The sequence below is a fragment of the Oryx dammah genome, unplaced genomic scaffold (genome assembly GCF_014754425.2).
Source record: "Oryx dammah isolate SB20612 unplaced genomic scaffold, SCBI_Odam_1.1 HiC_scaffold_5, whole genome shotgun sequence".
Classification (NCBI taxonomy): domain Eukaryota; kingdom Metazoa; phylum Chordata; class Mammalia; order Artiodactyla; family Bovidae; genus Oryx; species Oryx dammah.
In genome coordinates, this window is record NW_024070189.1 from 88948331 (window position 1) to 88974303 (window position 25973).

General features: G+C 50.8%; 1 protein-coding gene and 1 non-coding gene across 2 annotated transcripts; one reads left to right on the forward strand and one right to left on the reverse strand.

Annotated features, from left to right (window-relative positions):
* The first annotated feature begins 3874 nt into the window (after nt 1–3874).
* GNA15 (G protein subunit alpha 15) lies at nt 3875–24162 on the forward strand. Its single transcript, XM_040241907.1, has 7 exons — nt 3875–4150; nt 12286–12470; nt 14351–14505; nt 15240–15368; nt 18067–18196; nt 19764–19917; nt 22520–24162. The coding sequence occupies exons 1-7, from the start codon at nt 4006–4008 to the stop codon at nt 22744–22746; spliced, it is 1125 nt and encodes a 374-aa protein (XP_040097841.1). The 5' UTR covers nt 3875–4005; the 3' UTR covers nt 22747–24162.
* Nucleotides 9435–9507, reverse strand: TRNAV-CAC. Its single transcript has one exon. It is a non-coding gene; the product is annotated as a tRNA-Val (tRNA).
* Nucleotides 24163–25973: the final 1811 nt, after the last annotated feature.

A 25973-nucleotide genomic window follows, 5' to 3' on the forward strand; every position in this document is an offset into this window, starting at 1 on the left:
GTACCATTACATGCATCTTTGCTGTTGTTCAGTAGCTCAGTCGTGTCCGACTGTGACCCTATGGACTTCAGCATGCCAGGCTTCCCTGTTCTTCACTGTCTCCCGGAGCTTCCTCAAACTCATGTCCATTGAGTTGGTGATGCCATTCAACCATCTCATCCTCTGTCGTCCCCTTCTCCTCCTGCCTTCAATTTTTCCCAGCATCAAGGTCTTTTCTAATGAGTCGGCTCTTTGCATCAGGTGGCCAAAATATTGGAGCTTCAGTTTCAGCATCAATACTTCTAATGAATATTCAGGATTGATTTCCTTTAGGATTGACTGGTTTGATCTCCTTGCAGTCCAAGGGACTCTCAAGAGTCTTTTCCAACACCACACACAGCTCAAAAGCATAAATTCTTCGGTATTCAGCCTTCTTTATGGTCCAACTCTCACATCCATATGTGACTAGTGGAAAAACCATAGCTTTGACTATATGGACCTTTGTTGGCAAAGTAATGTCTCTGCTTTTTAATATGCTGTTGAGGTTGATCATAGCTTTTCTTCCAAGGAGCAAGGGTCTTTTAATTCTGTGGCTGCAGTCACTATCTGCAGTGATTTTGGAGTCTAAGAAAATAAAGCATCTTAGAATGCCTAAAATAAAAAATAAAAAAATAGGACAATACCCAGTGCTGATGAAGATGTGGAAAAATAAGAATTCTCAGGTATTGGCGGTGGGGATGAAAAACAGCACAGCCACATTGGAAAACCAGCCATTTCTTACAAAGTTACACCTACAATTACCCTATAACTCAAGCAGCCTGCTTCTAAGAATTTATCCTAGAGAAATGAACACTGGTGATATTTATATAATATGTTTATAGCAGCACTGTTCATGATCGCCCTAAACTGGGAGCAACTCAGATGGCCCTCTACAGGTGAATGGATAAAGGGTGATGAGCCCACACAAAGGGAAAATACTGGACAGTCCAAAGGAAAGGGCTCCTGACACACCCAACTGCATGGACAGGTCTCAGATGCTAAGTGAGAGAAGCCAATCTCAAAAGCTACACAATGTATGCTTCTGTTTATATGACGTTCTCAAAAAGATTTTTACAAAAATGGGGACTTCCCTGGTGGTCCAGTGGCTAAGACGCGCTCCCAATGCAGGGGACCTGGGTTTGATCCCTGGTCAGGGAAATAGATCCCACATTCTGCAACTATGACCCTGGTACAGCCAAATAAATAAAAATAAATAAAAAGGTTCAAAAAACCATAGCAACAAAAAAAGCAGATCCACGGTGTCCAGGGTTGAGGGCTTGGGTGAGGTTCTGCCTACAAAGCAGTATCTGGAGGAGGTTCTTCAGGTAGAAGAACCATGTTCTATCAACTGTACATTTGTTAAAACTTAGAACCCTGCACCAAAGAAAGTGCCTACCAAGCCACATAAATTTAAAAAATGAAAAACAAAATAAATCTTGTAACCAAAATGTACTCCCCAAACACATAGAAGTACCATAGAAATCGCTGTAGTGCTGATTACCTGGCCAGAGGAGGGGGTGGGAGGTTGTTCATGTTTGAAAGAGCATGTGGGGGCCCTCAGGGGGCTGATGACACCCTGAATCTTGGCCAGGGTGGGGATCACGTGCGTGTTGGTTTCACAGGAAATAATTAGATTAATATTTGTCGATGTTTTCTGTGTTTTCCATGTGTGTTTGCATTTAAAGAATTATTATTATTTATATTAGTATTATTTGGCAGCCCCGTGGTATCTTAGTTCCCTAACCAGGGACCAAAACCCACTGTCCTCTGCTTTGGAAATGTGAAGTCTTAACCACTGAACCACCAGGGAAGTCCATGTTTGTGTGTATGCACAGAGCTCACCCTGTTTTTCCTTCATCAACTAATAGGTGACAGGCGTCCCGCCTGGAAGGGAGGAAGCAACACTTTCCTGTCTGGGGAACTGAGAAGATGTTCTGTGAGGCTAGAGAAATTCACAGAGTCTGGGCCCTGGAGCAAAAGGAACCAAGGCACTGCTTGTTTTTTCTCAGGAGGCCAGCAGGAGCCAAGGAAAGTATTAGACCAGCACCTATCTCCCTGGCCCCATGTCACGTGCTGAAGGCCTGGTATCCTTTGGGAAATAGTCAGCAGGGTGGCCCCAGGGATTCCCCGCCTCACCCCACCATCTGCTTTTCATCCTGTGACTCAGCCTGGCTTCTCAATTTTGCCAAGCTGGTCATCTCTGTTCTCTCTGCCCAGCTCTGCACGGCCCAGACTTATTTCTGTTTTTCTTCACCTGCCTGGGAGCGGGAAGTTACCCAGACCTCGAGGCCGCAGGGAGCATCCCCTCCCCACAGCCATCCGGTCAGGGGGCGGGGACGGGGGTGGGCAGGGCAGCGCCTGCCGGGCCCCAGTGACCCAAGGGGGCCCCTATCGAACTTCCCATCTGCCAGTCGTTATGAATCAACAGCAAGAAAACCACACCGGTCGTGGCTAGGGCGTGGTGGAGGGAGACGGTTGCGGCTGAGTGTCCCAAGTGCAACACGTACCCTATCTGGGTCTCACCAGCACCTTTGGGAGGGGCCCGGAGGCTGCAGGATTCTGTGTATCTCTGGGGAGAGGGGTGTTTGGGAACTTTCTAGAAGTTTCTAGAACCTCTCCAAGAGCGTTCTGCTCCCAAACACAGCAAAGTTCTTACCGGATTGGAGGCAGTCAGTGGGGGACCAGCCACAATTCACCCTCTGGTCCCCCTCTACTTCTGGAGACCTGGCATGGTGACTTCTTGGCATTTTTGGGAGCAGCTTCCACTCCCGAGATTCTCATTATGGCCAGGCTCCCTGTCCAGCTTCTCGTCCTGGTCCCAAAGGTCCTCTCGTCAGAGTGACCTTCTTTGGCTCCCCCTACCCCACGTTTCAAGACACAAATGAGCCCCGCTACGTCTCCCATCCTCTCCTTGGGCTTTATTTTCCTCTCACACACACTTTATCACCATCTGATAGGCTTGGATATACATATATTTAAGGTATTTCTTTGTCTGTCAAGGGTATCACACAGGGAGGTAGGGGGGCGTTTGATGTTTCAGTCCCATCTTTGTGTAGACTGCCTGCCACATAGGAGGCGCCACATACAAGTTTGTGGGGAGAATGAATGGCCCTGGCTCTAAAGCTGCCTGCTCTGCATTGAAACCCTGGGGCCCCACGGGTGGGAGAGCCTCCCCCGGGAGTCAGGCCTGGTTGTGCCTCCATGTGCCCATCTGTGCAGGGGGCTGAAATGAACTTGGGGCGCTGTCTGCGTGAAACCCACTTCCCCTAATACACAAAAGTGTTTAAAGCAATATGTGCCCCTGGGCCTTGGATGTTCTTTTAAAAAAATATCAGGATGGGGGACTTCCCTTGGTGGTCCAGTGGTTAAGATGCCAGGCTTCCAATGCAGGGGGCGCTGGTTTGGTCCTTGGTGGGGGAACTAAAATTCCACATGTTTCTCAGGATGGCCAAAAAGTTATTAAAAAAAAAATTAATAAAGACGGTGATAGGTATTCTGAGGATTGCGTCTAATTGGCCTAGAGGAAGGGAAGAGGGGGCGTGGGCCAGGGCGGGCTTCAGAGGCTCAGGGATGACGGAGAACCGGGTCCACCCCTTCTCCAGAATGAGGAAGGAGGCCCAGCGTGCACCCAGACGTTTGGCCTTTCCTCCCCGGCCCGCCCTTCCCCGAGGCGCCCACCTCATCTCTGAGCTCTTCTGCCGTCAACCTGTCAGGCCGGGCCAGGCAGGTCTGGGGATGGGCGGGGAGCCCTGAGCCAGCATCTTTTCTCCTCCTCCACCCCGGAGCTGGCTGGCACACAGGCCTAGAGAAGCTGGGCCAGCTGGTAACCCAGGCCGGGAAGCCAGGGGGTCCCTGGGGGGGCGACCCCCACGACAAGGGAGGCCCTTCCTGCCCGCTGCCTGGAGCCCTCCCCAGAGTGGCCGGGCTGGGGTTCCTCCCTGGGCGAGGGCGGGGGCAATGCCGCCTCGTGGCCGCTGAGGCTCTGCCATGGCTCGCTCACTCACCTGGCACTGCTGCCCCTGGTGTCTGACGGAGGACGAGAAGTCGGCAGCCCGGATTGACCAGGAAATCAACAAGATCCTCCTGGAGCAGAAGAAGCGCGACCGAGGGGAGCTGAAACTGCTGCTTCTGGGTGAGTCGGAGGCCACCCAGGGCGGGGCAGCCTGGGAGCCCACTTTCAGGATGAATTGACTGAGGCTCGGTTCTTCCTCCCAGGGAGTGAGCTGTGGGCCCGTTCCCTTGGCCCAGCCACCTCCTGGGAATCTGCAGGGGTGGAGGTGGCTCAGTTGGGTGGCCCAACTCTGGCCAGGCTGGCCCAGCCCACCCTACGGGCTCCCGAGTCATGAGAAGGGAATGAGCTGCCCAGTGCTGGGACCTCCAGCCTAGCCCTGCGACCGTGGAGAGTCCAGGACCCTTCCGTCCCTCTGAGGGCTGGACCTGGGTTTGTTCTGGTGGTTTATCAGGACAAGTCCCATGGGGAAAGCGTGGCCAAGCACCTTTGATGGATTGATTAATTGATGGATCGGTTCATTCATTCAAGATGTACTGCATAATTCCTGGAGGGGGGTTACAATAGCAGAGGAGATGGAGTGTTGTGTGTCCCTGACTTTAGGGACCTCAGCTTCTGGTGATGGAGCCAGACACCATTAGCCTGTAAACTAACAAGTAGATAAAATAATTTCCGGCAGCAAGAAGAGGAGGTAAACAAAACCGTGTGAGGGAGCTGGGGTGACTCGGGTGTGACGGATTGGAAGGCTCTGAAGTTGTGACCTCTGAGACCTCACGTCTTATGGTCCACATGCGTCCACTCCGGAGAAGGCAATGGCACCCCACTCCAGTACTCTTGCCTGGAAAATCCCATGGATGGAGGAGCCTGGTAGGCTGCAGTCCGTGGGGTCGCTAAGAGTCAGACACAAGTGAGCGACTTCACTTTCACTTTTCACTTTTCACTTTTATGCATTGGAGAAGGAAATGGCAACCCATTCCAGTGTTCTTGCCTGGAGAATCCCAGGGACAGGGGAGCCTGGTGGGCTGCCGTCTATGGGGTCGCAGAGAGTCAGACACAACTGAAGTGACTTAGCAGCAGCAGCAGCAGCAGCATCCACTCCCCCAGCCACTTTGCCCTGTGTGTGGCCCCACAGGCCTAAACCCAGGGACCCCAACCTTGGAGGGTCTCCTGGGAATGCCTGAGCCCTGGACGAGGGCTGGGGAAGGCCCTGAGGTCCCCAAATCCCACCTGCCTGCCCTGGGACAAAGGGCAGGGCTTGGTCATCTGGATAGCCGCCCTGTCTCTTCTCTTGCTCAGTGGGAAGGGGCAGCCCTCAGGGGTGGAAAGAGAGGAGAAAGTGGGGCACAGCACCCCAGTGAAGCCGTCTGAGCCTGGAAGAGGTTTTTATTTTGTTTTGGTTTTTTGACCTCGCCATATATGGCATGTGGGCTCTTAGTTCTCTGGCCAGGGATCGAACCCATGGTCCCTTGCTGTGAATCTTCCTTTGGAAGTCACAGGAAAGTGTTAATTAAGACTTTAATAACTATCTCTATTCACTTTCTAAAATAACTAGGCTTTTATATATGATATGGTATTTACTATTTTTTAATAAACAGAGCTACGTAGGCTATTCTTTTGTGAGCTCTGGTTATTGGTAGCTTCCAAAGAATTTGTCTGTTTCCTTGAAGTTTTCAAGTATAGAGGTGTACAATTGTTTCTAACATTCCCTTGTCATCCTTTCGTGTCTGTAGGATTTGTAGTGATGTCTCTTTTTTCATTCTTTGTCTTCTCTTCCTTTTGGGGAAGCTAGGAGTTCAGTTGGGCTAGGGGTTTGTCAGTGTTAGCGATCCTTCCTTGCACATCTCAGGTTTCTCTAACCATACCTCAGGACCTCTGCACTTGCCGTTCTCCCTGCCGAGGGTTCTTAGCACCCCCACAAGCCTTTGCCTGGCTGGTGGGTCTCAGCTCAAGTGCTGCCTCCTCAGAGACGTCTTCCCTGATTTCCCTGGCTTCAAAATCAGACCCATCCTTCTTCCTCTGCCCAATTTTTCTTCATAGCACTCACTTCGTGACACTCTGTCTGGTATTTTCCTGTTTCCTTGTTCATCGTCTGTCTCTCCAGTTACACAACAAGCAACACAGAGGTAGAGACCATGTCCATCTTATTCACTCCTGTGTCCTCAGCATTTTTCAGGAGTACAGTGGCCTGGTCATGAAGGCATGCTTTATAAATGAGTGAATGAATGAATGAATCCAGTTTCTGGAGTGATTTTCCCCAGAGTTATACTGTATCTTCCTAGAGCTGGTAGAGTCCTTTGCTCCACTGACTCCTGGACAGCCAGCCCCAAATCAGGAAGCCACTTCTGCTTGTGGCGGGGGGAGGGGAGAAGGGAGGTTGTTCACATGTCCAAGCACTGATGTGGCCCTGTGGACAGCCTGCTGGACTGTGGTTTCAACCACCCCCATCCAAGCCCCAAGGGTTGCCTCCACACCTGCCCTCCTTCTTAAAAACAGGAATTGAATTTAAAAGTGTTTTTTTTTTTTTTTTTTTTCTGGGAGGTGGTTGATCCTTTTGAGGAAGAAGCCCAAGGGACCAGAGGTCTGTCCCTGGCAGGTAGTAGTCACCATGTTGAGAAGGGGGAACAGTCTGAAGCAAACAATTAAAGGAGCCATCTCTGGGACTTCCCTGGTGGTCCAGTGGTTAAGACTCCAAGCTTCCATGGCAGGGGGTGCAGGTTTGATCCCTTTTTGTGGAACTAAGATCTTGCATGCCATGCAGTGTGCCCCCCTCCAATAATAATAATAATAATAAAGAAGCCAGCTCTGTCTGTCCTATGTGAGGTGGGAACCATTTCTATCCCCAGGTGGGGAAACCAAGGCCCAGAGAGGTGAAGCAACTTGCCCAAAGTCACAGAGCCAGGACTGGAGCCTAGAATTCCGGTTCCAAAGTCCACACTGTTGACTGCCCTGCAAATGTGCCCCCACAGAACCCCAGTGACAGATGGGGAAACTGAGGCCCAGGGAGGTGGCAGGATTGGGCCTGGGGTCCGCAGCTGGTTTGGAGGCAGAGCTGGGCATGGAAGCTGGTCTGTGTGGTCTCCAGCTGCCCAGGCCTGACCCCCTTGGCCCCAGGAGCCCCGTTTTCCAGGAGTGGACGGTGGGGTGGGGACTGTGGTTCCCCATGGAAGGAGCCGCCTGGTGTCTTGTGATGCCTGGGACTTGGCGCAGCTCCTGGCCTCTGCATTTCCACTTCCTCTCCCGTGCCCAGGAGGAAGCGGCCACTTCCTGTCTGGGCTGCGAGGCTGTGCCAGGTGGAGACAGCTCTCCTACATCTTTCAGCGTCATTTGGGGAGCTTCCTGAACCATACCACGAGAGGCTCCTGAATCCTCAGTGGTTCTAGGAGTCACGGCTGCAAAGGTGAAGTGTTTCAGACTTCAGGTTGGGACTCACACGTGAGTCATGAAACCCAAATTGTGGGTGGCAACCAGGCTTTTTTTTTTTTCTTTAATGAAACAGTGCATCCCAACAAAATTAACTGTTGCTTGGTGAGATCTCTGTTTGTGCTTCCAAAGAAGCAGCTCACAGGAAGGTCAAAGAATGCAGTCCCCTGCCGTAGGTCTCACTGCCATTTTGGCAGCACCCAGAGGAGCCAATGAGCTTCCAAGTGTGTGGAGAAAAATCCTATTAACTGATATTTTGATGATGCCTGACTCAGCCTACCGGCCACATCCTATTTGTTGGTGAAGGATCCACAAGGGTTTGTTTTTACTCCTCTGCTTCTCCATTAGCTGTGTGACCTTGGGAAAGTCACTGCACCTCTCTGAGCCCCCACGTCTTCACTGTGAATGGGAACACAGCGGGAATGTTTGTGAGGATCCACCAAGGTCAGTCAGAGAGGACTTGGGCTCAGGGTCTGGCAGATACTAAGACTTAAATCATTGTCGCTGGGAAGACACGGATGATGACAATGATTCAAGCAGCACCTGGGGAACTTCCCAGAATGATCATGAAAGAGCCCAAGAACTCTGGACTCAAAACTGGGTTTTAGACCCAATCTGGCCACTCACCAACTGCAGGACCCAACCAATCTGGGGCTCAGTTTTTCCACCTGAAAAGTGGAGCCAAGGGCCATTCCTCTTGTGGACTTGGGGGAGCTGGTGCATGGACCCCCCACCGCACTGGGAGGGGGCGGTCAGGGGGGCAGAACTCACAGCCATCTCTACCATCTCCAAATCGCAGAAGCATCAGAGACCAGCCTATCTCAGACTTTCCAGGAAGTATAGTGGTTAGGGCTCCTCACTTCCATTGCAGGAGATGTAGGGTCAATCCCTGGTTGGAGAACTAAGGTCCCACATGCCACGTGATATGCCAAATAAATAAATAAATAGAGCTGTTAAAAAGCAGAGACCAGTCCATCTCCCTAGGTTTCCCAGTGGGAGGTGAGGTTGTGGGTTTATCTCACTGACTGTGATAGTCAGATGTCCCACTGCAGGAATATTTAGTGAGTTTGATGTATCTCTGTCCTGAAACCCAAGGAATTTCAGAATCTAAGACAGGTGGCTCCATATGGATGGTGTCTGTTTGTTATTAATTTGTTTATGGTAAACATTTTATTTATTTAATTGTTGGCCATGCTGCATGGCATGCAGGATCTTAGTTCTTCATCCAGGGATCAAACCCATGCTGCCTGCATTGGAAGCATGGAATCTTAACCACTGGACCACCAGGAAAGTCCTGGAAACTTTTTATTTTGGAATCACTTTCAATGGACAAAAACATGGCAAAGACTGCACAAAGAATTCCCAACTTCTGAACAGCTTCCTCTATGATGACTTCTTACATAAGTGCTATGGGCTGTCATAGCTGAGATATTAACGTGGGAACTGTGCCCTTAAGTTTCTGTGAACTCATATCCAAAGTTTAGATTTCACTGGTTTTTCCACAAATACCCTTTTCTCATTTCAGCCTCCAACGCAGTATCTCATCTGGCATTTGAGGGGTTTTCCCCCCTCCACTTTTTTTTTTTTTTTTAATTTTGGGCCCAGGGAGTTCAGGTCTCCACCTGCGAGAGGCCATCACCATGCCTTAACAGCAGAACTCACCCCCCAACTTTCTTAACTTTACATTTTGAAATGCTTTCAGAGTTCTAGAAAAGTTATACTTGATTCTTCTGAAAATGTTAATATTTTATCTCATGCCCTTTATTCCCTCTCCATACGCATACACATATACACTATATATATCTGTGTGTATATATTTGTAATTTACATAATGTATGTCTATAGCTTACTTGCTATATATTTATTTTTAAAAATGTAGTTGCATTTAAAAATATTTATTTATTTGGTTTGCTCTGGGTCTTAGTTTCAGCATACATAATCTTCAGTTGCAGCATCAGATCATTTAGTTTTGGCATGTGGGATCTAGTTCCCTGACCAGGGATTGAACCCAGGACCCCTGCATTGTGAGTGCAGAGTCTTAGCCACTGGACCACCAGAGAAGTCCCACTTTGCTATACATTTATATATTTAGTGGCAATGGCAACCCACTCCAGTACTCTTGCCTGGAAAATCCCATGGACGGAGGAACCTGGGTGGCTGCAGTCCACGGGGTCGCACAGAGGTGGACACGACTGAAGCGACTTAGCAGCAGCAGTATATATATATTTAAATTTTATTTATTTTTAATTGGAGGATAATTACTTTTCACCTTTTTATCCCCCAAATAATTCTGTGGGTTTGGGTCCCACTAAAAAGGAAAGACCCCCAGGACGATGATGAGCGGCTGATGCACGTGCTGCAGTCTTGTCTCCGTCAAGTCCCACCAGTGTTTCCAGTTTCCCCATCAATGTCCTTTCAGGTAACAGAAAAGTGATTCTTTTTCTTGGATCTCAAGTGCAGTAGTGCCGCCAGCCTACCGCTCACTGCCCTCAAATGTGCTGGGAGTAGGGAGGGCCTGGAGCCCCGCCATGAGTGATAGGAGAGAGCACTCTCTCTTCTGCCACTTTGCGCACTCCCTGCCTCCTCCCTACTATGTTCCCATTGCTCCCGGTTCCTCTTTCTGGCTCCAGCCAGGGTACCCCTTCCCTTTCTGTGGCTGGTCTCAGTTCCTCCTGCATGAGTGTCCCCCGCCCTTGGAGGGACCCCACGCCAGGGTCCCCCAGGGACTGGCAGGGTGATGGAGGTGTGGGAAGAGGCCTCCTGGCCATGTACCTCTCACCTGGCTGTCAAGCCCATTTCACAGATGGGAAAACAGAGGCTCCAAGAGGGAGATATCGGGGCTCAGACAGCAGCAAGCCAGGCCTCTCTCTTTGAGCTCCTGGTCCTGGGCTCTGGAAGGTTCTAGTGTTAATATCACAGACCCACTCCTGGCTTTTGGGCCATGCAACCCTGCACTCAGAAGGGCCCTGAAGGTTCATCCTGCACTTGGCCCTGGAAATTCTGTAGGTGAGCCTGCAAGGAGCCTCATCCCACTCTGTTCCACTGTGAGGTTGTGTGGGTTCTGTCTCACTCCATTTGGCCACCTGGGTCAGCCTGAACCATCTGGCTAGTGGGAAGTCCTCCCTGCAGTAACCAGAGGGCACCTGTGAGTACCTGAGTCAGGTCCTGCCCCTCCTCTGCCCAAGCTTCCACCTCCCTGAGGGTAAAAGCCCAAGTTCTCCTGTAGCCCACAAGCCTCTGCATGACCAGCCCCATCCCCTCCCTGCCCTTCCCTCCTCCCTCCCCCTTGCTCACTCTGCTCTAGTCACACGGGTCTCCCATCTGTTTATCAAACACATCAGGTACAGTCCTGCCCCAGGGTCTTTGCACATGCTGTGTCCGCTGCCTGGTGCTCCCTTTCCCCACACCTTGACACGGGAGCAACCTTCTCAGCCTTCAGATCTCAACCCCAATGTCACCTCCACTGAGAAGTGTTCCATGCACTTAGCAGTAGTCACTTAATCACTCTATTTGTCCTATTGTATTTCCTTCATAAAACTTCATCTACCTGAAATAATTATAGCAAATAATGATAACAGTAATTATAATTACAGTAAAGACTACTACTGCTAATGGTAGTGAACACGAATGTAACTCTTACTATATCAAAGCACATTCTAAGCCAGGGGTCCACAGACTTTTTCTGTAAAGGGCCAGATATAAAATCGTTTCGAGCTTCCCAGGTGGCTCAGTGGTAAAGAATCTTCCTGCCATGTGGGAGACTTGGGGTCAATCCCTGGGTCGGGAGGATCCTCTAGAGAAGGAAATGGCAACCGACTCCAGTATTCTTGCCGGGAGAATCCCATGGACGGAGGAGCCTGGTGGGCCGCAGTCCATGGGGTCTCTAAAGAGACAAGACTTAGCGACTAAACAGCACGCACAGTAAATCTTCTCAGCTTTGCAAGCTGGCAGGTCTCTGACTGCTCAACTGTGCTGCTATCCCCAGAAACCAGCTCTAGATAATTTCTATACAACCAGGTGTGGCCGTGTGCCAATTAAAACTTTATTTGCTGTGCTGTGCTTACTCATGTCCAACTCTTTGAGACCCCATGGATCGTAACGTAATTTTCAGGTGTCATCAAACAGCGTCTAGATTCCTCTCAGCCATGTAAAAAATGCAAAAACTAACCATTTAAAAACTGTAAAAATTGTAATCGTGAAAATAATTAGAAATGTAAAAACCATGCACACTGTAAAAATTTGCTGGCATGCAAAAACAGGTGGCTGTCAGGAATTCCTTGGAGGTCCAGCGGTTAGGACTCCACACTTTGACTGCTGATGGCCTGGTTCAATCCTTGGTTGCGGAACTGAGATCCCACAAGCCATGCGGCTCAGCCAAAAACAAAATGCAAACAAAACAAAAAACAGGGACTTCCCCAGGGGAGTCTAGTGGGTAAGACATCAAGCTCCCAATGTGGGGGACCTGGGTTTGACTCCTGGTTGGGGAAATAGATCCGTCATGCTGCCAAGAAGACCCAGCGTAGCCAAATAAGTAGTAATGATGAAACAGAAAATCAAATCAAACAAACAAAAATGAAACAAAAACAGGCACTGACAAGCTTTGTCCGAGGGCCAGTGGTTTGTCGACCCTCCAGGACTACGTTTTCATGAACCAGTTTAACCCTCACGCCCTCCAGCAAACCATGTTTTACAGGTGGAGACATAAAGGCTCAGAGCAGTGAAGGCGCTCGCCCAGGATCACGGAGCCAGGATTGGAGCCCCATTGCCCGGGGAGTGGCGGGTGCCAGGTGGCGGGAGCTCCCCGAGGGCTGAGCTGACCATGGCGGCCGTCTCTCCAGGTCCCGGCGAGAGTGGAAAGAGCACGTTTATCAAGCAAATGCGTATCATCCATGGGGCGGGCTACTCGGAGGAGGACCGCAAGAACTTCCGGCCCCTAGTCTACCAGAACATCTTCATATCCATGAGGTCCATGATCGAAGCTATGGAACGACTACAGATCCCCTTCAGCTGGCCCGAGAGCAAGGTGAGCCCCGTGGGGAGGGGGCTCCCTTAGGGCTTCCAGGTGGGACTGCATTTCCTCAGATCGCCTCAGTTCTTAAGAACCGCCCCCTCCAAGGTTTCTTGGGATCCTGGTGTGCACCTAGGGCAGCTTAGCACCAGCTGGTGGCTCAGTAGGTAAAGAATCCGCCTGCAATGCGGGAGACCTGGGTTCGATCCCTTGGTCATGAAGATTCCCTCAGAGAAGGGCATGGCAACCCATTCCAGTATTCTTGCCTGGGAAATCCCACAGACAGAGGAGCCTGGTGAGTTAACAGTCCATGGGGTCGCAAAGAGCTGGACAGGGCTGAGAGACTAAACAGTTTCACTTTCAGCACCAGCATGTACCCCCACCTCAAGGGTTCCCCCGTGGACCCCCAAGGCTCAGTCATCTCTCCCTTGGACCTTATGATGCCTGGTAGGAGTCCTGAGTGGGCAAGTGTTTTGTTCTAGAAGTATTATTATGGTGGACTGGTTCCCGAACCCTGCCCCACTCTGCTGAGGGAACAGTGCTATGCAGACCATGCGTCACCTCACCCTTCTTTTTATATTTCTTTATTTTATTTTTGGCTGCACCAGACTACATGTGGGATCCTAGTTCCCTGACCAGGGATCAAACTTGCACCTCCTCCATTGGAAGCAGGGAGTCTTAACCACTGGAGCACCAGGGAAGTCTCCACCCTTCTTTTTAAATATTTTATTGTATGAAGAACATTCCACACGAAATCTACTCTCTTAGCAAATTTTAAGTGCACAATACAGTATCAGTAACTGCAGATACAATGTCATAAAGAAAGAATTCTAGAAGGTGTTCCCCTTGACTAAGGGAAACTTTATTCATATCAACCCCAACCCGTTCCGTCAGCCCATTCTATTCCCTGTGTCCTTGCACTTGCTGCTTCCAGTTTCTTTGTGTAAGTAGAATCATGCAGGATCTGTCCTATGACTGGCTTATCTCACTTAAAATGATGTACTCAAGGTTTATCTGCCTTGTCCCCTTTTGCAGAATTTATTTCTTTTTAAAGGCTGCATAGTGGTCCCTATATCTACATCCTTATTCATTCATCCACCGATGGACCTTTAGGTTCTTTTCACATCTCGGCTACTGTAAATAACGCTGGGATAAACCTGAAAGTGCAGATATCTTTTTGAGATCCTGATTTCATACTCAGGAGTGGAATTGCTAGATCATATGGTAGCTCTATGTTTAAAAAACAAATTATTTGCTTATTTATTTTTTTGGCTGTTGCACACAGCCTGTGAGATCTTAGTTCCCTGACCAGAAATTGAGTCTGGACCCTCGGCAGTAAAAGTGTGGAATACTAACCACTGGGCTGCCCGGGAATTCCTGGTGGCTCTATTTTTAATTTGGGGGGAACTTCCAAACTGTTTTCCACAGTGGCTGTACCAGTTTACATTCTACCCAGCAGTGTATACGGGTCCTGACCCCTAAGACCTCGGGGCTGGTTCACTATGAGTCTTCTCTCCTTAGCCTGCAGACGGCTGTCCTCTCTGTATCCTCACACGGCCATCCTTCCGTTACGTTTGTGCCCCAATCTCTTCTTTTAGGGAACTCTGGACTAGGGCCACCTTCATGACCTCATGGTAGCTTAATTACTTCTATAAAAAGATAATTCAAACATAAACAAGAGCGCCTGCTTCCGGTGCAAAGCAAAGCGGACAGATAGAGCAGAGGTTGCTGCCCTGCGCAGGGTCACCCGAATTGGTGCTCCTTGCGTGCGCGCCACTGCTGCCCCTGCGGCCTGCAGACCCGCGCGCCAAGGGGGCGGAGACGGCAGGAGGGCAGCCCCGCCCCCCGCCCGCCCTGTCCTGCTGCTCTGACCCACCCCGTCCGTCCCTTCCCAGCACCACGCCAGCGTGATCATGAGCCAGGACCCCTACAAGGTGACCAAATTCGAGAAGCGCCACGCCGTGGCCATGAAGTGGCTGTGGGAGGACAACGGCATCCGCGCCTGCTATGAGCGCCGGCGAGAGTTCCACCTGCTTGACTCGGCTGTATAGTGAGTCTGGGGTCCGCGGGCCCGGTAAGGGACCGGTGTCTGGGGCGGGAGGCCGTGCCTGGACACAGTCCAAAGAGACCCATTCCCAGGGATCCAAGCAGGCAGAGGGGCCCCAAGGCTGGTCAGCTTCCACTGCGGGGGAGCTGTGGGTGGTCTTGACTCCCAGATGAGGGTGTTTCTGGGGTGACATTGCTCACAGGTGACTCAGTTCGTGGGGTGCACTGTTACCAGGGTTTCACAGCTCCTGGGGTGACAGAGCTCCTGGGGTGACGCTGTTTCTGGGATGTCATAGCTCTTGGGGTGATGTTTCTGGGGTGACACAGCTCCTGGGGTGACGCCGTTTCTGGAGTGATGGCACCTCGAAGGTGACTGTTCTAGGATGACATTGCCCTGGGGTGACACCGTTTCTGGTGTGAGACCATTTCTGGGGCGATGGTGTCCTGGGCTCAATGCTGGCTTCTAGTTCTCAAGGGTATCACTGCTCCTGCGGCAGTGACACCCCTGGGGTGACACCTTCCCAGAGAGACTCACTGCCCTGAGGATGAAGCTGCTTCTCCCTGAGGCTCCCGTGGCCTCAGGCTGTGCTCCTCAGCCACATGGGACCCACAGAAATGCCGGCCCCTCTCTGGGGGCTCTCCTCCCCCAGCAGGGTCCTCATGGGGCCCTGGGTCAGGGGAAATCTGAGAAGCAAAGGGAAGTTGCAAGGCCAGCGCTCAGGGCTTCCGGCTCCACAGCTACTTGTCGAATCTGGACCGTATCACGGAAGAGGGCTACATCCCTACCGCACAGGACGTGCTCCGCAGCCGCATGCCCACCACCGGGATCAACGAGTACTGCTTCTCCGTGCAGAAAACCAACCTGAGGTGAGCACAGAGCTTGGAAGCTCTTGTAGGAGGGGCAAAGGAGCTGCAGCACTTAGGGCTGAGTAGGAGTTGTCTGTTCCAGCCCACAAAAGGCCTGTCAGGCTGGAGGAGGCAAAGCTGTGTATAGACAACTCCATCCCCCCATGGAGTCAGGACTGGGACCTGGAAGGGCCCACCCATAGCCCCCAGAGTTCTGGGAGGGGAAGTCTTTCTGGAGAAGGAGGCATTGGTCTTAGGGCATTGAAGAATGATTAGGAGTTCACTAGAGCTATGGGCTGATGGGAAGGAGGAGGCAGAGACTGTGGGGTCAGGGCTAGATCAGAAGGATTGATTTGGGTCTGGGAAAGCTTAGAGGGTGATCCCTCTAGTGATCAATGAGGGATTCAGGCTGGGTGTCAGGAGACCCAGGAGGAGGCAGGAGCCATGATTCAGGGAGACAGGGTTGGGAAGAGTCTGGGCAGTGGCCTTGAGGATGGAAATGATGGAATGGTGCAAGAAATGTTTCTGATGTAGAATGGGAGAGTGTGGGAATTAGAGCAGGCAGTCAAAAATGACTCGCTGTGAGTTTCCCATCAAGATGATGGTGTAGATGGTAAAAACCACTGTGGTGGTGGTAGAGAGGGAGGTGTTAGAAAAGCCGATGGAGTTATTTGGGGGCAGGTTGGGTCTGAGGAGTCTGAGACATCTGGGAGATGGCTGGGTGCAAACAGGCCTGAGCTGGAAGACAGAGAGGTGTGGGGGTCCAGTGCAGCCAAGAATGGTCCATGCAGAGCCATGGCCAGTGTCAAAGACCGAGGAAAGGTCAGAGAGACAAGCAGCTTCTGGGATTGGCCTTTAAAGAATCTTCAATGGCAAGATGGTGGCAGAGAGCTGTGCAGGTGTGCCTGAAAACCTCGTGTTCAACCCACTCATGTTGATCTCTTGTTTCCTTGAGTGGCCCTCCCTCTTGGCTCCATGCTTTTGAAACAAGACGGTTCATAATTTACTGTTTGCATTTGGGTCTCCTCCACTAGATGGAGGGCCCCTTGAAGTTACAGCTTGAGACCGACTCTACTGCTTCTCTGAATGATATATTTATTATGTGACATTGAGTAAGCGTGTGTGATCAGTCACGTCAGTTGTGTCCAGCTCTTTGCGACTCCCTGAACTGTAGCCCGCCAGGCTCATCTGTCCATGGGATTTTTCTGGCAAGAATACAGGAGTGTGTTGCCATGCCCTCCTCTAGGTGATCTTTCCAATCCAGGGATTCAATCCACGTCTTCTTCGTCTCCTGCGTTGCAGGTGTATTCTTGACTATTGAGCCATCGGGGAAGCCACTGCTTCTCTAGTGATAATCAACTGAATGTCAGAGTGGAAGTTTGTAAATATGAGTGTATGGATGAGAAGATAGAAGACTGGACGGATGGATGGATGGGTAGATAGATGGGTGGGTAGACGGATGGAAGGCTGGATGGATGAAGGGATGAGTGAATGGATGAGTGGACTGTTGGGCAGATGGATGGAGAGATGGATAGGTAGGTGGATAGATGGATCAATGGGTGGCTGTATGAATGGAGAGATGGATAGGTAGGTGGATAAATGGATCAATGGGTGGCTGTATGAATGGATAGATGGATAGGTAGGTGGATGACTGCATGAATGGTTGGGTGAATATGTGGACAGGTGGGTGACTAGATGGGTGGGTGGAAAGATGGATAAATGAGTGGGTGGGTGGATGGATGAACAGGTGGATGGGTGAGTTGGTGAAAGTTTAGGAGTAGAAGTAGTGGTTGGGGAAGTTCAGAGGAAAGACTGGGTGGAGGAGGGGAATTTTCAGAAGGGGAAACTTGAGTCCATTCTCAAGGGAAAGGTGAGGGCTAAGAGGAAAGGGAGACTCTGAGCTGGGAGGCTGGAGAGTAAGTGAACCCCACAGCTGTCTCAGCCTCTGGAGCCCCACTCTAAGCCACTGCCTCCCCCATATGACTCTGGACACAGGGTCTGAGGGAATCTTGGGATCACCAGAAAGGCCGGTTTGGGTACTCAGGAGCCTCAGGCACCAGCCTGGATTTTCCTCCTGTACATCAGGTCAAGTCTTTTCTTGCTCTGAGGCTTCTGGCATTTCCTGCCTGCTGCCTGAGTAATGGTCGCATCCCCGGGTAAATGACGCAGGGTTTGTTATCAGCGACCCATATTTCTTAGAAGAGACTACAGGAAGGCGGGAGGGCTCAGGTTTTTGTTGCGGTGTGTCTGGGGGTGGAGGCGAACACTTGTCCTGGGACGCAAACAAAGGGGATGGCTCTTGCCCATCTGTGTGGCTGCTGGATGCTCCAGTGGTCACCCAGAGCACAGCCAATGGAAAACTGATTTCTGGAGACATTTTGCTACTTCCCCTGAGTCATCAATCAAAACAGGGCAAGCTGAGTGAGGATGTGTCCAATCAGCTGTCCTCTACTGTGGGGCAGAAGGCAGCCCAGTGCAACAGAAGTTCAGGATAGTCCCCTCTCCTCTCTGTACTTACAGTTTTCTCATCTGTAAAATGGGTATAATAGTGATGCCTACCCCATGGGGTGAAAGGCAGTCACACACAGGTGGCTAGCATCTATTCTTGCTGCTATTAATGTTGATTGTGGCATGTCCCAGCCATGACTGGGGACTGGGGTGCCGTGTCTCAGGGCCCCTGGTTGGGCCTGAGCTCTGACAGGAGATGGTTTCCCCACAGGATCGTGGACGTCGGGGGTCAAAAGTCAGAACGGAAGAAGTGGATCCACTGCTTTGAGAACGTGATTGCCCTCATCTACCTGGCCTCGCTGAGTGAATATGACCAGTGTTTGGAGGAAAACAACCAAGAGGTGAGGTGCCACTGGGGATGTGGGGGTGCCGTCTCCCCTGCCCTTCTTACTCCTTGGCCCTCCACTGAGCAGGAAAGCCTACTGCCACTCTTGAGGGAGTCTTTGTGTGTCTGGCGTGGCTTTGAGCTTCACTGTCCACTCTTTTGTGGCCAGACCATTGAACCCCAAGGCACAGATCCACAAGTATTTGTGAGACAAGGACCCTGGGGACACACACACACAGTTGGATACTCAAGCTTCAAGGCGCACCACCCTATTCCCATACCCTGAAGCATAGTGTGTGCTGTCCTGGGAGTACGGCTCATGCTGTGGGAATGGGGCTGTGTCCTGTTTGTATTCAGGATTCTTCTCCTTTTCATGAATTCTTCTCCTAATTCAGCTTCCCTAGTGGCTCAGTGGCAAAGAATCCACCTGCAAGGCAGGAGACGCAGGAGATGTGGGTTGAATTCCTGGGTGAGGAAGATCCCCTGGGGGAGGAAATGGCAACCCACTCCAGTATCCTTGCCTGGGAGATCCCATGGACAGAGGAGCCTGGCGGGCTACAGTCCATCGGGTCGCAAAGAGTCAGACACGACCAAAGCACAGTGGAGGTTGGGCACACTATTATCTCTGACATGTGCACTTTTCAGGGTTAAAGTTTCTCATAGACAGTTTCAGGATCCAAGGGTCAGGTGTTATAATTTGTACTTTTGGGCTGAGTCAGATAGAATCAAACTGAGTCAGATAGAATCAATTTGAGGTCATTCTGACACAGATCTTGCTTGAATCGAGCCACACACAACGTCCCACTTTGCTTGGGCTGCAGTGATGAAGTCCCACAAACTGGGAGGTAGGGCTGGTCGTGGGGAGTGGGTGGTGGAGCTGAAACCACAGAAATTTATTGTCTCCTGGTCCTGGAGGCCAGAAATTCGAGGTCAAGGTGTCAGTGGGGCTGTTTCTTTCTGACCCTGTGAAAGAGTCTGTCCCAGGCTCTCCCAGCTTCTGGTGTGCTGACACTCTTTGGGGCCCCTTGACTGGAGAAGACACCACACCATTCATGCCTCGGTCTTCACATGGTCATCTCCCTGTGTCCTATTTTAAAAAATAATTTAAAACCTTTTTTGGCCATGCTGCGTGGCATGTGAGATCTTAGTTCCCCAACCAGGGATGGAACCCTTGCCCCCTGCATTGTAAACACAGAGTCTTAACCACTGGGCCAACAAGGAAGTCCTTTGATTTCCCCTTTTTATAAGGACACTGGAGTCAGAGCCCACCCTACTCCAGTGTGACTGATTCTTAACTAATTACATTTTCAAAGACCCTATTTCCAAATCAGGTCTCATTCTGAATTTCCAGGTGGACATGAATTTTGGGGTGGGGTACACTAGCCCAACCAGTTCAGGCACAAAACAATCTTGGGCACACACAGGCAGCCGGCCCCACTGCCCTGAGTCCCAGCCTGGCGGGAACTGGGGAGCCTCAGGCTGCTGGATGGTGGGCTGCCACCCCATCTCCGCCTGTGGGGAGGGCTCCTGTTCAGGCCAAGCATCCATCTGGATCCATGACCAGCCTGTGCCTCCCAACCCAGAACCGAATGAAGGAGAGTCTGGCCCTGTTTGGGACCATCCTGGAACTGCCCTGGTTCAAAAGCACTTCCGTCATCCTCTTCCTCAACAAAACCGACATCCTGGAGGAGAAGATCCCCACCTCCCACCTGGCTACCTATTTCCCCAGTTTCCGGGGTGAGTGGTTCTAGAACTTTCTATATCCTTCACTTCCCAAAAGCAGCTCCCAAGAGAGACGCTGGTTCAGGCCACACCTCAGCCTGGAGTCACTGGGGTTCCAAGTGCAGTCGGACAGACCTGAGTTCCAGACCCATCTCTGATCTCTGCTAGAGACCTCTGAGTCTCAGCTTCCCCCTCGGTCGAATGGGGAGAAAGTAAAGAAGCCTTAATACTGGGTGCTGAAAGCAGCAGAAATTTCCTTTAGGAGGCCAGAAGTCTGAAGCAGGCCTCCCTCCTAATTTCTGGAGGCCACCTGTAATCCCTAGCATTCCTTGGCTTGTAGTTGCGTGTCTGCAGTCTCTACCTCTGTTACCACATGACTCTGTCTGCCTCTGGTTGTCTCTTCTCTTCTTTCTTTCTCTGTTTTTGGCTATGCTGGGTCTTGTTGCTGCATGTGGGCTTTCTCTAGTTGTGGGGAGTGGGGGATATTCTTCGTTGTGGAGCACAGGCTTCTTATTGCGGTGGCTTCTCTTGTTGTGGAGCACAGGCCAGAGGTGCATGGGCTTCAGTAATTATGGCTCACGGGCCCTAGAGCTCAGGCTTAGATGCCCTGTGGCACGTGGAATCTTCCCAGACCAGGGGTGGAACCCGTGTCCCTCTGCACTGGCAGGCGGATTCTTATCCACTGTGCCACCAGGGAAGTCCCACTTCTCTTCTTACAAGGACACCAGTCACTGGGTTTAGGACATGACCTAACCTAGTGTGATCTCATTTCAGCTTAACCAGTTACACGTGCAAAACCCACTATTTGTAAACAAGGTCATATTCTGAGATTCTGAGTGGACACGGATTTGGTGTATTCACCAAATTGTGAGTTTTGTGTATTCATCCTAATACACAATCAACCACAGTAAGTGAAACCCTTAGCATGAGCTTGGTGTGTAGGTCTTGATGATGTCACCACAGGTGTGCGGAGAAGGCAATGGCACCCCACTCCAGTTCTCTTGCCTGGAAAATCCCATGGATGGAGGAGCCTGGTAGGCTGCAGTCCATGGGGTTGCTAAGAGTCGAACACGACTGAGCGACTTCACTTTCACTTTTCACTTTTATGCATTGGAGAAGGAAATGGCAACCCACTCCAGTGTTCTTGCCTGGAGAATCCCAGGGATGGGGCAGCCTGGTGGGCTGCCGTCTACAGGGTCGCACAGAGTCGGACACAACTGAAGCGACTTAGCTGCAGTAGCAGTAGCAGCCAGAGGTGTGACCGCTGGTCTGTCAGAGCCTGTGTGGCCAGTCTCACCCAATCTTACCCACAAGACTTGAGGTCTGGGTGACAGATGTCAGCTTGTTCCAGTAAGGTGGCCTGGACACTCTTCTCCCTCTTCCTCGAGCATCCCCTGGGCAGTTCTGGAAGTGGGACCATGGCTTGGAGAGTTTGGAGACAGGGATAAAGTAGATTGTTTTGAGGATGGTTTGTTTTCCTTCATGTCGCAGGGAACCCCCATAACTCATCCTTTTCTCCCAGCCACAGAGGCTGGAGCACCCTTTGCTAACTTCTGACTCATGGTCTTCTCTCCTCTCTACTATATAATATTCATGACAATAATAATAAGCCAATAACAGGTAATACATCTAACACTGATGGAAGCACCCTCTGTACTGACTTGTTAAAAATGGTCATTAAAAAATCGCTGTTCAGTAGCACTCATGTTTCTCACCACTATAGAGATGGGGAAACTGAAGCACAGAGAGGTATAGTTATTTGCCAAAAGTCACACAGCAAGTGACTGGCAGAGGCAGGATTCCCACCCAAGTTTCCTGGATCCAAAGCTGGCAGGTGGTAACCACTATGGGAACCTGCCTTTCTGACAGAATGATGATAGTACAGATTCCTGAAAGCTTCTCTTATTGAACACGGAGCCCTTGACATGATTGTATTGAGTCTTCACACTTCAGGGAGGCCTAGGACTGTTATGATCCCGTTTTAAACAAATGAGGAAACAGACTCTCAGAGGTTAGGTGGATTAATAGATAAGGTAACCCAACTCGTAAGTAGTGGAGGCAGGTGTTGGGGGGTTCCAGAAGCCCTTGACTCACTCTTTCTCTTTATATATATATTTCATATATATGTGTGTCCGTGTGTATATGTATATATGTATATATGTAACCATATGTATGTATATATGTATACACACACACACACACACATAGGTATATGAATGAGAGATGAGGGGGGCTGGAAATACCATGTGTGCCTCACCAGGGCAGCCATCCCTTCCCTTCTCTTTCATCTCCCCAGGATTTCTTTCTCTGGACCTCCAGGCTCCAAGCCCAGCTAAGAGAGAGGGTCTTTAACACGGTTCCGTGCAGTCTCAGAGACCAGCCTCATTGGTCCATTCCAGGCCGTGTGACCCAAATGAGCCTACCCTTGAGACTCCTACCGGCTGGGCCTCAGTCTTGTGAATGGCTAGAAACACAAAAGATGGTGGAGGCTGGCAGGCACCCTGCCGGATGGTTCCTGCAGCCCCGATGTTGTCCAGAGTCTACTCTGGTCCCAGGAGGGAGGGGCTCTCACCTGCCACACGAGCCGCGTGCTCTGACTGCCCACCCCTGTCCCCAGGCCCCAAGCAGGACGCGGAGGCAGCCAAGAAGTTCATTCTGGACATGTACACCCGCATGTACGCCGGCTGCGTGGACAGTGCCGACGGGGGAAGGAAGGGCTCGCGCTCCCGCCGCCTCTTCAGCCACTACACGTGCGCCACGGACACACAGAACATCCGCAAGGTTTTCAAGGACGTACGGGACTCGGTCCTGGCCCGCTACCTGGACGAGATCAACCTGCTGTGACCCAGGCCTGCTGCTCCGAACTCGGACCCGCGAGGGGCAGGTGGAACCTGCGGGCAGTGGGCGCGGGGTGGGCCGGCTCTCAGCTAGTCCAGATGTCCCATGTTGCTCCAGCCCCAGACCCAGGTGGAGGAAGGACCACGAGTGAGCCGGCGTGGAAGGCCGGTCGCCAACCCCTCCCTTCTCCGCTCCTCGTCAGGACAGCCTCTGGATCCCCCTTCCCTCGACTCGGTTTACCTTCTCGGAGAGAAAATACAGTGGCCGTTTAGGAGGCCAAGGTCCAGGAAAGGGTGAAAAGAGTAAGGGATCCAGAACTTGGGTGGGTGGGGCTCTCTCAGGACCCCCACCTATAGGCATGTCCTCTCTTGGGCAGAGACCCTTTGGGGCTTCTGTGCCAGCCCCGGGATGGGGGGAGTGGTCCTCCATGCCGGGGACGCGGGATCTGGCGCCCCCTAGCGGACAGGAGCCGACATCCCAGCCTGAGGTCTGGGGAGCTCAGGGACTTCCGTTTTCTTAGGAGAAAGAGATGCCCTTTCAGAGCCTCTTGGCTCAAAGCGTGTCTTACCCCGGTTTGCAGATGAAGGAAACCGAGGTCCACAGGCATCCGCCTTCATTCCCAGGCTGGAAGCCAGGAGCACTGCATCCTACAACCTTCTGTATTTATTCCCTCACCTTCTGCATGGCCCCTTGCAGGGTGGACATTAAAGAAATGACATTCTGGAGACCTTTGGTTTCTTAGGGGCGTCCTGTTTAACACCCCACCCCCTAGCCCTGGCCCCCGCTGTCCTGTTGCAAGTCTCCTGTCCCGGACAGGGTAGCAACATGGCAAAGGAAGGAAGAAGTTCTACTTGTCCATCCGCTGTGCAGGGCACGGAACACAGAGCTGTGCGGGACTGTGTGCACTTTAAGCCAGGAAGTGAAGTCCAGCAGCTCTCTGTGACCATGGGGTCGTATTAGCGGGCCCTCTGTTGCTGCTCACCCAAAATTCCAGCAGCAGCCACCAGCCATCTCTGATGGAGACAATGATGACTGTACTCACCATATCCTGGTCTCAGGCCAGTCCCATGTGGCACAAATCCTATTGCCCCCATTTTACAGATGAGGAAACTGAGGCACATGAGAAACTGAATAATTTGACTGAGGCTACACACCTGATGATGGCTGAGCCAAGACTCTATTATTCATTCAACAGTTTTTTGGTTTCTTTTAAAAATTTTTTTCCTGCATTGCACAGTGTGGGTGATCTTAGGTCCCCAACCAGGGATTGAACCCGTGCTCCCTGCAGTAGATGCCCAGAATCTTAACCAAAGGACCACCAAGGAAGTCTGTTGTTTTTAAATTTTTTTAAAATTAACTATTTTTCAGAATAGTCTTAGGTTTATAGAAAAATTGTGAATGCAGAGTTGCCTTATAAAACCACATCTGATTTCCCATATTATTAATATATTAATATGGTATGTGGCTCAGACGGTAAAGAATCTACTGCAATGCTGGAGACATGGGTTCAATCTCCCGGTCAGGAAGATCCCCTGGAGAAGAGAATGGCAAGCCACTCCAGTATTCTTACCTGGAGAATCCCATAGACAGAGGAGCCTGGCGGGCTACAGTCCATGGGCTCACATGAGTGATTAACACACACAAACACTGAAACATTCTTGACTGAAGTCTGCTCTGTATTCAGATTTCCTGTTTTCCCCTAATGCCCCTTTTCTGTCCTGGGACACCACCCAGGATCCCTCATGACATTTTGTCATCGCATCTCTTTAAGGCCCTCTGTGCTGGGACGGGTTCTCAGACTCTCCTTGTCTCTGATGACCTTGACCATTTTGAAGAGTGCTGGTCAGCTCTCTGGCTTGTCCAGGGCTCCAGTAATGAAGTACCCCAGACAGAGGGACTTAAAACCACAGAAATGAAATCTCTCAGAGTTCTGGAGGCAGCGTCTGAGACTAAAGTGTCAGCAGGGCTGAGCTCCCTCCAGAGGCTCCAGGGGAAGCTCCTTCCTGTCTCTTCCCGCTCCTGGTGGCTCTGTGTGTCCCTTGGCTTGTGGCGGCATCCCTCTAGTCTCTGCCTCTGTCCTCACACGGCCGTTTCCTCTTGTGTGTGTCTGTGTCCAATTTTGCTTTTCTTACAGAGACACCTGGAGGAGGAAATGGCAACCACACAGTATTCTTGCCTGGAGATTTCCATGGACAGAGGAGCCTGGTGGGCTACTGTCCATGGGGTCACAAACAGTCAGACACAACTGAATGACTGACAACAGAGACACCAGTCATACTGAATTAGATGAACCTGACCTCATTCTAACTTGATTGTGCCTGCAATGATCCTATTTCCAAAGGTCATATTCCCGGATACCATACCTGGGTTAGGACCTCAGCCATCTCCCAGCAGGTGTTTTGTCAGACGTCCTTTAGTGGTTTTGTCCAGTGTTTTTTCTTGTGATTAGACTGAGGTTTAATTTTTTGATCAGGAGAGCAGAGAGAAGAAGATTTTGGCCCATTATAGCAAGAGTGCAGGCATGTGTGCTAAATCCCTTCTGTTGGGTCTGACTCTTTGTGACTGCAGGCTTCTCTGTCCATGAGATTTTCCAGGCAAGAATACTGGAGTGGGCTGCCATGCCCTCCTCCAGGGGATCCTCCTGACCCAGGGATGGAACCCTCATTTCTTACATCTCCTGCACTGGCAGGCAGGTTCTTTACCACTAATGTCAGCTGGGAAGCCATTATAGTCAGTACATGCTGTCAACGTGACCTTGGTTCCCTGTCTGAGTCAGGCACCCAACTCTTTAGAACCTTTCTAAGATGGAGGGACTTCTCAGTGGTTGACTCTGCATTCCAATGCATGAGGCCTCGGTTCAATCCCTGGCCAGGGAACTAAATCCCACATGCCACAACTAAGATTTGGTCCAGCCAAATAAGTAAACAAGTAAGTAAATAAATTAAAAAAAAATAAAACCTTTGTAAGACAGAAAATATCAAACCTCCTAAAGCAGGGAGACTAGCCATTAAGACTCTCATGAGTCTGAGGCACTTTTGCTTTCATGGGCTTCTTCCTTGATAAAACAATATTTAAAATTATTTTTTACAACCCTGTTGGTAGAAAGAAGGATGAAATCCAGACTGGGTTTGTTGTTATATATTCATGATTAGCCTATTCATTTTCCTCTTTAGATCTTAAAAGGGAATGGAAATTAACACATTTCATGGACCCCTGAAAGTGCTGTGAGCCCT

What these genes read in the sequence shown, in the direction of transcription:
- GNA15 (XM_040241907.1), top strand. Translation starts at nt 4,006, where the DNA reads ATGGCTCGCTCACTCACCTGGCACTGCTGCCCCTGGTGTCTGACGGAG. An exon ending in GTGCAGAAAACCAACCTGAG is followed by an intron (nt 15,369 to 18,066) that starts GTGAGCACAGAG and finishes GTTTCCCCACAG; the next exon opens with GATCGTGGACGTCGGGGGTC. An exon ending in CTATTTCCCCAGTTTCCGGG is followed by an intron (nt 19,918 to 22,519) that starts GTGAGTGGTTCT and finishes CCCTGTCCCCAG; the next exon opens with GCCCCAAGCAGGACGCGGAG.